This window comes from Piliocolobus tephrosceles, chromosome 8 (assembly GCF_002776525.5).
Source record: "Piliocolobus tephrosceles isolate RC106 chromosome 8, ASM277652v3, whole genome shotgun sequence".
Taxonomy (NCBI): domain Eukaryota; kingdom Metazoa; phylum Chordata; class Mammalia; order Primates; family Cercopithecidae; genus Piliocolobus; species Piliocolobus tephrosceles.
In genome coordinates, this window is record NC_045441.1 from 57318082 (window position 1) to 57332436 (window position 14355).

The 14355-nt window shown below is 38.5% G+C and overlaps 1 protein-coding gene across 7 annotated transcripts in view; it reads right to left on the bottom strand.

Moving 5' to 3' along the window:
- Window positions 1-1022: 1022 nt before the first annotated feature.
- Window positions 1023-14355, bottom strand: part of CCDC126 (coiled-coil domain containing 126) — a 52359-nt gene continuing 39026 nt past the window's right edge. For 6 of the 7 annotated variants that reach the window (XM_023215991.1, XM_023215993.1, XM_023215996.1 and 3 more), the window contains one exon: window positions 1829-2807. In XM_023215991.1, coding sequence (XP_023071759.1) covers window positions 2623-2807 — 185 coding nt within the window. In that variant the 3' untranslated portion in view covers window positions 1829-2622. Of the gene's footprint in view, window positions 2808-14355 lie in introns of all 7 variants that reach the window. The other variant, XM_023215990.1, reaches the window with a different exon arrangement.

Genomic DNA, 14355 nt, shown 5'->3' on the forward strand with positions numbered 1-14355 from the left:
AGGATCTTGCTCTATCGCCCAGGCTGGAGTGCAGTAGTGCAATCATGGCTCACTGCAGCCTCCACTTCCCAGGCTCAAGCAGTCCTCCTGCCTCAGCCCCTGAGTAGCTGAGACTACATGAGCAATACCAGTTCCCTAAACAAAAGTTCTTAAGAATCATTCAGGGCTTTTAATTATGGGAGAAAAATGGTTTCAATTAACTATATATTTTTTGGTCTGTTTCATTACATCATGCTCCCTTTTCAGGTAGATACTTCTATAAGAGAAAGGGGGAAAAATGGTAACTATATTAATAGCTACTCAGCTCAAAGTGTGTGGTTAAAAACAGAACATTGTTTATATTTAAACCAAAACTGTGTGTGAGAGGTTCCTATGTAAGCTGCTAACACTTTTGGCTTCCAAGGCATAACTAAATGAGATGAGACAGATTTCTATAAATTCAAAATAAGTAATATGGTCAATAAAAAAGCAGATTTGAGTCTCTGCAGTCTATGTAACTCCAGAGTCAAAATCATACACGTTTCTTGAAAACTAATGAGACCTAAGTTATCTATCATTAACTACCTGAAATAATGTTTAAATTACTTTTTAACTCATATATTTGCTTAAAGTAAACCCAAAGACACCCTGATACAAGTTTGCAAGTTTTTAGTACCTTTAGTGATGCCCTCTGTGCTAATGTCCAAATTAAGATTAACTGAAGATATAAATACTAAGGCTTGACTTCTTAAAATCAACAGTCTACTGTTGATTTGTAAATGTGGCTGCTACCCATTTCAGATTATCAGTTTATTGTTGATTTTTAAGAAGTCAAGCCTTAGTTCTCCAATCTCTCTCTGCACTCAGACTCTCCTACCCTAGGTACCAAATGAGAGGCACTATTGGGTAACCTTCAGTTTTTCTCTTTTGAAAAAGTTATCTGGAATTGAAACAAAACCAAAATTTTCTTAAGATTCCTTTTAACTATTTATCATTTATTAAATGCACAACCAACATTAAAGAAAAAAGCCTGTAATACTTTATAGGTAGAAATAATATATTTTATTTCATCCCTGAAAAAAAAAAAACCCAAAAACAAAAATGTCCACATCTAATAGGAGAGACTAAACAATTATTCCAAACTTCTACCTGGCAATGGCATATAATTAATTTCTTCACATAAAGGTAGAGAGTACAGAGAAGAGAACAGAGATTTGGAAATCTGTCTTTCATGAAACAATATTTCACATATTTATTTTAATAAAATATTATAATTATTGCTACTACATGTGGTAGCATATTATAATAATGAACAATACAATATCTAAACTAAATTCTACACAGTCTAAATCTAGAAGCTAGCTGCACTTAAGCAGTTATTATAGAGAATAAATACTATGAAATATAGGGCACCATGTGGCAATTAGATTTGCTACAAGGGAAATTTAAATAAAAGTATAATTTGTTTTATACCAGAATTACCCAAGATTAGGGTTCCCTGTACTATATACAGCTTTTTTCCTGAAAAGATAGTCAATCTTCATAGTTTATACTTTAAATGTTTTTAATTAAGTGGCCATTATATAAAATGAATATCTAATGTATCTGTTATACAAATTCAAAATTTCATAAAGGATACTCTTATATAATATAATGTTAACATTTTCCAAGCAATTTAATGCAGCACAAAAGTACCTTTATTATATACATCTGGCTAAAGTCCTCAAGAGTTCATCTCCCAAATCCCTTCCTCCTGGACAAAAGCAAAATTAACCCAAATATAGAAATAATGTGCTTTCCTGATAGCATCACTCAAAGGGTTAAACTTTTAAAAGAACATTCATGTATGTGAAAAATCATGAATAATTTAGTTATTGTTACTCTCATCATAAAAATATCTTTTATTCTTCAGAATACTAGAAAAATTTAAGTATGAGATTAGAGTTTACAACTATTTTAATGCTGTTACTAAATTGCCCCAATGTTTATGATAGGTAATGGACAGTGGCTGCTACCCATTTCAAGATTATACTCTTATAAGTGTAGTTTTTTAAAATATACAATAATTAACCTTCGGTTATTCTGAAGGATAGTGCAAATGAATACATTCTTTGGGTCATGATTTCAAAACATTACTTCCAACATTATATTTCCTTTCTCTGCTCATAATTGGAACAACAAAATATAGTACTAGAAATACGCACATTTTCAAATAGCCTTAGTCTAACAGTTACATCATTGAGAACAAATGACAGAATGATTAAATATTCTTCACTTGTCCAAAACGTGTTATATACTTAAATAAATATGTTATAGAAATGAATCCATGTTTTCAGAGTTTTCATTTCAGCTTGATCTCAAACACAAAAGATTTATACAAAACTCACCTACCTGCTTATCACATCAACCAAATTACCAAATTCCCTTTAAGGACATAGTACAGCATTGAACAGACTTGCCTGAAAGCAAACAAATAACTTTAAAATTTTTATGTACAGAATTAGAGTTCCATTAATCCAGCATACTCCTTGAAAATGTGTAGAGCTTTTATTGTAAAGTATTACTCTGCCATAGGATATAAAGCTTTTCTGCCATAGGACAAAATCCACAGTGGATGGAGCAGCATAAGGTGATTTTCAACTGCTATCTGATACTGCCTGAGACATTCGTTCTTTTATTTGTGGTTACTGGCACCAAATTCCCACTAGTACCATTGGTGGTGTTGGTTGCTGAGCCATTCACAACAATATAGTCAACTTTGTTCTCCAGCTTCACCAATCGTTGCAAAATGTCATCCAGAAGGACAGCAATTGTTCTTTTCAGATCCGCTAGGGGAAAAAATCAGAATAAAATAAACATTAATAGAGCTCTTAATTTTTGTGTTTTTACAGTTTGAAGGAAAGAGGTGGACAACTACTGGGTCATCTAGAGAAAATGTACTAGAGAGAATGCACTCATATTACAAATAGGAAAAGCCTATTTTTTTTTTTTAAGACAGTTTCCCTCTGTCACCCAGGCTGGAGTGCAGTGGCATGATCTCAGCTCACTGCAGCCTGCACCTCCTAGGTTCCAGTGATTCTCCTGCCTCAGCCTCCTGGGTAGCTGGGATTACAGGCTCCCGCCACCATGCCCAGCTAATTTTTGTATTTTTAGTGGAGATGGGGTTTTACCATGTTGGCCAGGCTGCTCTTGAACTCCTGACCTCAGGTGATCTGCACTCCTCAGCCTCCCAAAGTGCTAGGATTACAGGTGTGAGCCACTGATCCTGGCCCTAATTTTTAAATCAACAGCATCATTTACAAAGAGTTTCCAAAAGGAATTTTGGAGTTGTAAATGTGGGGGAAACTCTCACTTTTCCAGTGCAATATAATAGATTTCAAAGTCTGGTTCAAAACGTTAGTCCTGCTGTGAGTAATTCATTTATCTTGAGTTTCTTAAGCAGTTTGTAAAAAATACCACCGACCTGTAATCCCAGCATTTTGGGAGGCCGAGGCGGGCGGATCACAAGGTCAGGAGATCGAGACCATCCTGGCTAACATGGTGAAACCCCGTCTCTACTAAAAATATAAATAATTAGCCAGGCGTGATCGCATGTGCCTGTGGTCCCAGCTACTTGGGAGGCTGAGGCAGGAGAATCCCTTGAACCTGGGAGGCAGAGCTTGCAGCGAGCCAAGATTGCGCCACTGCACTCCAGCCTGGGCGACAGAGCAAGACTCTATCTCGAAAAAATAAAAATAAAAAATAACGCAGACTAAGCCGGTAAAGTTAAAAGCTAGCTAAGTAAGAGAGTCCATGAAATACAGAAATAGAGAACCTCTACAGGGGTGGAGTTGTAAGGGAACTTAGGGTCCAGTGCAAATGCCAGGAACCTGTTCAGTGCAGTAGGACACTAGCAGTAGTTCTGACTTAAAGTTCCCACAGAAAAAAGGTGGGGAAGACAATATCTTCTAACCTCTTTGTAATGTTATGGAGTTTTAGTAAACTTTACTTGGCAAGAATAAAATTATGAGGCTTTTCTGCCTTAGAATTCTCTTTCTCAGGTTTCCCAAAATCATCTAGCATGTATTAGGTACTCAGTGACAACGAATACTGTTATTTTTGTTGATCATGTACCAAAAAATCAGCCCACGCCCTAACTCAGGATCACCAGGAGAGAAATCATCTAACAACTGATAAATGTGCTGATGGTTCTATCAGAAAACCACAAGCAACAAAAGAGAAAATAAATTGAACTTCATCAACATTTAAAACTTTTGTGCATAAAAGGACATTAATCAAGAAAGTGAAAAGACAACCTATAGAAGGGAAAAAACATTTGCAAACCATATACATGATAAAGATCTACTATCCAGAATATATAAAGATCTCTTACAATTCATGAACAAAAAGATCAATCAAGTTTTAAAATGGGCAAAGGACTTGAATAGACACTCTCAAAAGAAGACATGCAAATGGCCAATAAGTACATGAAAAGATGTTCAATATCACTGGCCACTATGGAAATATAAACCAAAACTCAATGAGATGCCATTTCACACTTACTAGGATAGCTGTCACCAAAGAAATGAAAAATAAGTGTTGGCAAGGATGCAGAGAAACTGAAACCCTCACACATTAGTGGTGGGAATATAAAATGGTGCAGATGCTGTAGAAGATAGTTTGTCAGTTCGTCAAAAATTTAAATATAAAATTGCCATATGACCCAGGAATTCCACTCCTAGGTATATACTCAAAAAAAAAAAAAAAAAAAATCAAAAGCAAGGACTCAGAGCTCAGAGGGATACTTACACACCAATGTTCATTTCAGGTTTATTCACAACAGTCAAAAGGTAGAAACAACTCAAGTGTCCATCAACAGATAAACGGATAAACAAAATGTGGTATATATGTAAACACAATGGAATATTATTCAGCCAGAAAAAGGAATGACATTCTGATACATGCTATAACACAGATGAACCTTGAAAACGTTATGGTAAGTGAAATAAGCCAGACTCAAAACATCACATATTGTACAATTCCACTTATATAGAATATGTAGAATAGGTATATGTATACAAACAGAAAGTAGACTACAGGTTATCAAGGACCAGGGGAAGGAATAAAGATTTACTGCTCAGATGTTACAGATTTCTTGTTTGGAGTGGTACAAGTTTTGGAAAGATACAGTAGTGATGGCTGCACAACACTGTGAATATAATGAATACTGATGAACTGCATATTTTAAAAACAATTTTTTTTTTTTTGAGACAGAGTTAAACTCTTGTTGCCCAGGCTGGAGTGCAATGGCACAATCTTGGCTCATCACAACCTCCACCTCCCAGGTACAAGTGATTCTCCTGCCTCAGCCTCCCGAGCAGCTGGGATTACAGGCATGTGCCACCATGCCTGGCTAATTCTGTATTATTAGTAGAGGTGGGGTTTCTCCATGTTGGTCAGGCTGGCCTCAAACTCCCAACCTCAGGTAAGCCACCCACCTCGGCCTCCCAAAGTGCTGGGATTACAGACGTGAGCCACTGTGCCCCGCCCCTGATTTTTTTTTTTTTTTTTTTTTTGAGACGGAGTCTCACTCTGTCACCCAGGCTGGAGTGCACTGGAGCAATTTCGGATCACTGCAACCTCCACCTCCCAGGTTCAAGTGATTCTCCTGTCTCAGCCTCCTGAGTAGCTGGGATTACAGACGTGCGCCACCATGGCCAGCTAATTTTTGTATTTTTAGTAGAGACAGGGTTTCACCATGTTGGCCAGGCTGGTCTTTGATCTCAAACTCCTGACTTCAGGTGATCCACCCGCCTCGGCCTCCCAAAGTGTTGGGATTACAGGCTTGAGCCACTGCAGCCAGCCTTAAAAATTATTTTAATGGCAAATTTTATGTTATCAATATTTTACAATTGTTTAGAAGTGGGAAAAAAAAGGTATCAGAAAGGAGTAGTACTACGATAGTGGTTGTGATAGAGGGTGATAAAAAATACTTATAAAAAATAGAAATGTAATATAAAGTGAGGGGGAAACTATTTGGAGCAAATCTTATGCTAAAATGAGATTTTCCAAGCAGTGCATCTCTGGCATCATTCATCATGAACACCTCAACATTCTAGTTTAAAGGGAATATACAAGAAAAACATTTACAAAAATCCTTCAGCAAGAAGTACCCGGGAATGAAATATCATGACATATACTTCTTTCAGATGGTACCAAAAAGAAATAAACACAGATATTTGTATATATAAAGAGGACTGGGCACGGTGGCTCACGCCTGTAATCCCAGCACTTTGGGTGGCCGAGGCGGGGTGGATCACTTGAGGTCAGGCATTCGAGACCAGCCTGGACACCATGGCCAACACGGTAAAACCCCATCTCCACTAAAATACAAAAAACTTAGCCCAGGCGTGGGGGCATATGTCTGTAGTCCTAGCTACTCCGGAGGCTGAAGCAGAAGAACTGCGTGAACCCGGGAGGTGGAGGTTGCAGTGGGCTGAGATTGCGCCACTGCACTCCAGCCTGGGCAACAGAGCAAGACTCCATCTCAAAAAAAGAAAAGAAAAAGCAGACATAAAAAAAAAATGTTAGCCAATTGTGAGCTTAGATGAAAGATATATGATGTTTGCCACACAATTTTTAAATTTCTTCTGTAGAGCTGAAAATTTTCAAAATAAAACATTGGGAGAGGGGACATTTATTTATTAATACCTTTCAATCAAGAGTTGTAATAGTATTTGGTAAACAGGAGATAATCGTATTTTTTAAAACTCTTCAGCAGTTAAGACTAAATCATAAATCCTGGATCTCCTTTTCCATGGCAATCACTCCTTTATAATACTAAAAGAAGTAGCAACCTAAAATGGGCAGGCAGGGGACAGTCTTAACACATTAATGAAACGAAGCTAAAGACCTTGGAGGTTTGACATTAAACTGAGGTGTGAGAATTATAAAGGTACAGTCTAATCACTTATTTCAGTCAGGGTTAGAAACTGGCAATTAAAGAAAAAGGATAAATGAGAAACAACTATATGATAACTTTACAATGTTCTAAATTATTATTAAATATAGAGCTTTTAAATTTTCTAAAATCGACTATTTTAATATTATAAAAAAAAGAGACGAAGAGATTATATCTACCTTCCTCCATGATATAAAATCACTTAGTTGAATTTGGAGTTATTTCAAATACACCAAATATCTTCCTTTCTCTACATTCACAATACAATTTTATGTTTACATGAGACGACATCTTTAAGGGAATTATATGCTTGTATTAATATTATATGTGCATCTATAATACTTTCCCCCATAAAGCTCCGTCACTGAAGGTGCTAGCAGTAAGAACCCCTTCCCTATCTTAGACTTGAACCCCTAAAAGCAACTTGGAAATAGAGATCCTGTCATATCTATCCTTTTAGGGTGCTTCATCACACAGTAGACACTCGACAAATGTTTGAAATGAACATTTGCTGAAGGTCTAATTCACATGTTTGGTAGGTAGCATCATCACTGAGATAGAAATGAAGGATCCAATTTAAAAAATAAACCACTTTAAGGTTGCTCTGTTTCTACTTTAACTTTCTTATTCTGGGAGATCAAATAGTTTAAGAAGGGGGAAAAAATCACATAAAAACATAAACCTAGCCTGATTATTTCATAGCACACAAAAATCAAAAGAAGGGTATATTATGCTATTAAATATGCTAAAGATACTGGGTATAAAAAGATTCTAACTGTGCTAAACATAATCAGTGATTGTAAGGCACAGCAGGAAGCCACTATCATCCCTTGAACTATGGAACAGAGGGAGAACGCAGTGATTTACCAGAGGCCAAGTCCAAGCTCACCTTGTGGAAAAACAGAACCAAAGCAGGCTGTCTGGCAGAAGGTAGCACTACAAAACAATCATGGGCTCTGCCAGAGACCCCACCTGAAGCAGAGAGGGAGGGGGAAAAATACCTTCCCTTCTTCCTGCTTTCCAAATTCCTTCCATACCTCCCACTGGCTGAACCCAGGCAGAAGCCAGCTGATTTGGGAACTTGGAAAATGCCACCTACTGGAATCACTCACTCTTCCTTGAGAAATAGAACAGAGAAAGGGTAAGGAATAAATCTGAGGGCCACCAGCCACATGACTGGCACAAACATAAGCACACAGGCTCTTGCAGACCCCCTACTTATGTCATATGTCTCTTATCTTTTTTTTTTTTTTTTTTTTTTTGAGACAGGGTCCTGCTCTGCCGCCCAGGCTGGAGTGCAATAGCACAATCATGGCTCACTGCAGCCTTGACCTCCTGGATTCAAGTGATTTCCTCCCACCTCAGCGCCCCCTCCCCACTCCCTGCCGAATAGCTGGGACTACAGGCACACACCACCATGCCGGGTTAATTTTTGTAGAGATAGGGTTTCATCATGTTGCCTGGGCTATTCTCGAACTTCTGGGCTCGAGCCATCCATCCACCTCAGCCTCCCAAAGTGCTGGGACTACAGGCGTGAGCCACCAGGCCTGGCCGTACTTTACCTTTTTATACCTAAATATTGTTTTCTGGTTTGTACTCTTAATGTCAGCTGCCTCAAATCTATTTAGTAGAGAGGCAGGTCTAAATAGATAAACCTGTATGTATACACAAAAGGAATAAAACTGTTGTAAAGTGCAAAATGACACAGAAGTGTTTAATATACATTGTACAAGTCAAAAACTTTTCCTTATTAATATTTTTCAAATTCAAATCAATACTTTGCCACCACTAAATATTAGCTTAATGGTGCGAGCAAGAAAATTTAGAAATCACTTCTTTTCTTTTTTCGGATACAGGGTCTCACTGTCTCTGCCCAGGCTGGTGGAGTGCTGTGGTGCAATCTCGGCTCATTGCAGCCTCGACCTCTGGGCTCAGGAGGTCCTCCCACCTCAGTCTACCAAGTAGCTGATATTACAGGTGCCCACCACCACACTCAGCTAATTTTCTGTAGAGACAAGATTTTGCCATGTTGCCAGGCTGGTATCAAAGTCCTGAGCTCAAGTGATCCTCCCTCCTTGGCCTCCCAAAGTGCTAGGATTACAGGTATGAGTCACCACGCCCAGCCAGAAGTCGCTTCTTGGTTATCAAAGTGAGTTACCCAGTGTAAAGTTTTATTATGAAGCTACTAGCAGTAAAGAAAGAATGCTTCCAAAGAAATACAAACTAAATATCATAGCAAAGAGAACACTGTTAGGTAGAAGTGCTTTCAAAGACTTCATTAATTCTATGATTAAGTGTACATTCATTGTTTAATCTTTTGTATTTTTAATATAGCTACCTTCTCCCACTGGGTGCTTAATAAATTATGTCACTCAACAATTACTTTATTACTTCTCTTCTTAAGATTGCAAGGCAGGGCCGGGCACAGTGGCTCACGCCTGTAATCCCAGCACTTTGGGAGGCCAAGGCAGGCAGATCACCTGAGGTTGGGAGTTTGAGATCAGTCTGACCAACATGGAGAAACCCTGTCCCTACTAAAAATACAAAATTAGCTGAGTGTGGTGACCCATGCCTGTGATCCCAGCTACTCAGGATGCTAAGGCAGGAGAATCACTTGAATCCAGGAGGTGGAGGTTGTCGTGAGCTGAGATTGCGCCATTGTACTCCAGCCTGGGCAACAAGAGCGAAACTCTGTCTCACAAAAAAAAGATTGCAAGGCAGTTTAGATCACATGAGTGAACTAAGATAAGTTCTCACCAAACATTAAATACAAATACCTTAGTTCCTAAAATAAGCCCAACTTTTCCTAAGAAATGCTAGATAATGGCTTTGCCTAAATGATACAAATCACCATAAAGAGACTATGCTGTTTTGTTTTGTTTTTTTTTTTTGAGACGGAATCTCACTCTGTTGCCCAGGCTGGAGTGCAGTGGCCGGATCCAGCTCACTGCAAGCTCCGCCTCCCAGGTTTACGCCATACTCCTGCCTCAGCCTCCTGAGTAGCTGGGACTACAGGCGCCCACCACCTCACCTGGCTAGTTTTTTGTATTTTTTAGTATAGACGGGGTTTCACCGTGTTAGCCAGGATGGTCTCAATCTCCTGACCTCGTGATCCGTCCGTCTCGGCCTCCCAAAGTGCTGGGATTACAGCCTTGAGACACCGCGCCCAGCCAACAGACCATGCTTTAAATAGCGACATAAAAATCATATCTAATAGGAATTCTGAGATTGACTTTCCTTTAACATATCTGGAATACAAGGACCACGCATTTTACAGATTTGGCTTCGGGTTTTTTCCTTAATTGTTAAATTAACTTTTTGTTTTGAGATAATTGTAGATTTACAAAGTTGTAAGAAATAATGAATACAAAAATTCCAATGCCCCTTGCCCAGTTTTCCTACAATGGTAACATCTTGCAAAACTGTATACAAAATCACAACAAGAATGCTGACATTGATAAGAGTTAAGATGCAGAATATTTCTGTCACCACTAGGATCCCTATGTTGCCCTTTTACAGTAAAACCCATTTCCCTCCCATTAATCTGTTCATTTGGTATATGGTATTACAATGATTGATCTTCAAATACTGAACAGCTTTCCATCTTTGGAATAAATACCACTTTGTGGCCGGACGTGGTGGCTCATACCTGTAATCCCAGCACTTTGGAAGGCCAAGGCGGGCGGATCACTTAAGGTCGGGTGTTCAAGACCAGCTTGGCCAACATGGTGAAACCCTGTCTTTACTAAAAATACAAAAATTAGCCGGGCATGGTGGCAGGCACCTGTAATCCAAGCTACTTGGAAGACTGAGGTGGGAGAATTGCTTGAACCTGGGAGGCAGAGGTTTCACTGAGATGAGATCACAGCACTACAGTCCACCCTGGGCAACAGAGTGAAACTCCATCTCAAAAAAAAAAAAAAGAAAACTTGGTGTTTAATTCTTTCTATATGCTGCTGAATTGTTTGCTAATATTTTCTTAAGAATGTTCACATCTATATTCAGGGGAATTTTGATCTGTAGTTTTTATTTTTTTATGCTGTATTTGCCTACTTGGGTGTAAAGATAAACTAGCTTTACAAAATGAACTAGGAATTGCTCCTCCTTCTATTTTCTGGAAAAGACTGCATAAAATTATGCTAATTCTTCTTTAAACTGCAGAGAGAATTCTCCAGCAAAATCATCTGAGCCTAGAGATTTTTTTCTGGTGAGGGGGGAACTTTTAAATTACAAATTAAGTTTCTTTTTTCTTTTTTCTTTTTGAGATAGGGTCTCCCTCTGTCACCCAGGTTGGAGTGCAGTGGCTCCATCTCTGCTCACTGCAACCTCTGCCTCTCAGGTTCAAGCAATTCTCCTGCCTCAGCCTCCTGAGTAGCTGGGATTACAGGTGCGCGACACAACGCTCGACTGATTTTTTTTATTTTTAGTAGAGATGGGGTTTCGGCATGTTGGTAAAGCTGGACTTGAACTCCTAACCTCGTGATCCGCCTCAGCCTCCCAAAATGCTGGGATTACAGGCGTGCCCAGCCAAATTTCCTTAATAGTTATAGGGCTATTCAAATTATCTATTTCATATTGGGTGGATTGTGGCAATTTGTTTTTTGAGAAACTGATCCATTTCATCCAAGTTATCAAATTTATGTGCACAGAGCTGTTCAGTGTTCCTTTATTATCCTTTTGATATCTGCAGGATCTGCCGTGATATTCATTTTTTCATTCCTGATGTTGGTAATTTATGTCTTTTTTCTTTTTCAGTCTTATGAGAAGTTTGTCCTATTTTTTGACCCTATTAAAAGGACAAGCTCTTTATTTCATTGATTTTTCTCTACTGTTTTTCTGTTTTCAGCTTCATTGATTTCTGCTTTTATCTTCACCATTTCCTTTTTTCTACTTGCTTTGGATTTAGTTTGCTTTTCTTTTTCTAGGTTCTCTAATAGCTTAGATTATGGATTTGAGACTTTTCCTCTTTTCTGATTTATGCACTTTGTGCATAAATCTAAATTTCCCTCTCAGCAGTGCTTTAGCTGTGTCTCACAATTTTTTATGTTGCATTTTCATTTGTATTAATTTCCCTTGAGATTTCCTCTTTGACTCATTATTTAGAAGTATGTTGTCCAGTTTCCAACTATTAGAGATTTTCCTATTATCTTTCCATTATTGATTTCTACATTGTGGTCAGAGAACATACTCAGTATGATTTCAATTCTTTTAAGTTTGTGAGGCTTGTTTTATGGCCCAGAACAAGGTCTACTTTGGTAAATATTCTATGGACTTTTTGTTTTTGTTTTTGTTTTTCAGATAGGGTCTTGCTCTGTCACCTAGGCTGGAATGCAGTAGCATGCTCATGGCTCATTGCAGCCTCAACCTCCTGGGTTCAAGGGATCCTCCCACCTCAGTCTCCCTAGTTAAGAGCTCCTGTTCTCAAGCAATCTGCCCACCTTGGCCTCCCAAAGTGCTAGGGTTACAGGTGTGAGCCACCACACCCAGCCTCATGGACAATTGACTGATTGACTGATTAACTGAAACAGTCTCACTCTGTCACCCAGGCTGGAATGCAGTGGCACAATCTCAGCTCATTGCAACCTCTGCTTCCCAGTTCAAGCAATTCTCATACCTCAGCCACCTGAGTAGCTGGGATTACAGGCATGCGCAACCACAATGAGCTAATTTTTGTATTTTTAGTAGAGATGGGGTTTCACCTTTTTGGCCAGGCTGGTCTTGAACTCCTGACTCCAAATGATCTTCCTGCCTCGGCCTCCCAAATTGCTGGGATTACAGGCGTAAGTCACCACGCCCTGCCTCCATGGACTCTTGAAAAACGTGTATTCCACCATTGTTGGAATGTCATATACATGTAAATTGGATAAACAGAGCATTCTACATAAGTCAATATATAAACTTTTTATGTACAAATTTTAAAACTTGTCTTTCTCTCATAGGTAAAGGCTGGTTGCTGGTCATTTTCCTTCTTTTTTTTTTTTTTTCCAAATTTTAATTACTATGTTATCTTGGCATGAAGTTCTTAGCATGGTTTTATCTTACTTGGGGTTTGCTCAGCTTCTTAAATCTGTCTTTTGCCAAATATGGAAATTTTACAGCCAGTATTTCTTCAATTGCTTTTCCAGCTCTGCTCTCATTCTCCTCTCCTGAAATTCTAATGACACAAATGTTAGATTTTTAGTTATGGTCCCATTGGTTCTGGAAGCGCTATTCTTTTTATTTATTTTTGTTTTTCTCCCTGTTATTTGGATAGGTTAATTACACATTGTTCTATCTTCCAGTTTACTGATTCTTTCCTCTGTCCCCTCCATTCTGTTGTTGAGTCCATTTGCTGAACTTGTTACTTTAATTATATTTTTCACTTCTAACATTTCCATTTGGTTTTTGTTTATATGTTCTACTTTTCTCCTGAGACTATTTTTTTTTTTGAAGGTGTCTTTTTCATTTGCTTCAAATTCATTAAATGCTCATTGAAGAAATTTTATCATAGCAGCTTTAAAATCTTTTTCAGATAATTCTAATATGTCCTTGTCTTAGCCTATTCAGGTTGCCATCACAAAACACCATAGACTAGGTCATTAATAGAAATTGATTTCTCACAGTTCCAGAGGCTGGAAAGTACACCATCAAGGGGCCGGCAGATTTGGTATCTGCTGAGGGTCTGTTCCTCACAGATGGTGTCTTCTAGGTGTCCTGACGTGGCAGAGAGGTGGAAGAGACAAGGCAGCTCTCTGAAGCCTCTGTTTAAAGGGCATTAATCCAATTCACAAGGGTAGAGTCCTCATGACATGATCATCTCCCAAAGACTCCACCTTCTAATACCACCAGATTAGGTTTCAATATAGGAATTTTGGAGGGACACAAACACTCAAACCATAGCAGTCACTGTCATTTTTCAATCAGTCTGACATTTTCCTGGTTCATAGTATAAGTGATTTCTGTTTGAAATTTGGACATTTTCATATTATGAGACTCTGGATCTTTTTTTATTATTATTATTTTTATTTCTTTATTATACTTTCAGTTCTAGGGTACATGTGCATAACGTGCAGGTTTGTTACATATGTATACTTGTGCCATGTTGGTGTGCTGCACCCATCAACTCGTCAGCACCCATCAATTCGTCATTTATATCAAGTATAACTCCCAATGCAATACCTCCCCCCTCCCCCATCCCCATGATAGGCCCCTTCCTGAGTCCAAGTGATCTCATTGTTCAGTTCCCACCTGTGACTGAGAACATGTGGTGTTCGGTTTTCTGTTCTTGTGATAGTTTGCTAAGAATGATGGTTTCCAGCTGCATCCATGTCCCTACAAAAGATGCAAACTCATCCTTTTTTATGGTTGCATAATATTCCATGGTGTATATGTGCCACATTTTCTTAATCAAGTCTGTCACAGATGGACATTTGGGTTGATTCCAAGACTTTGCTATT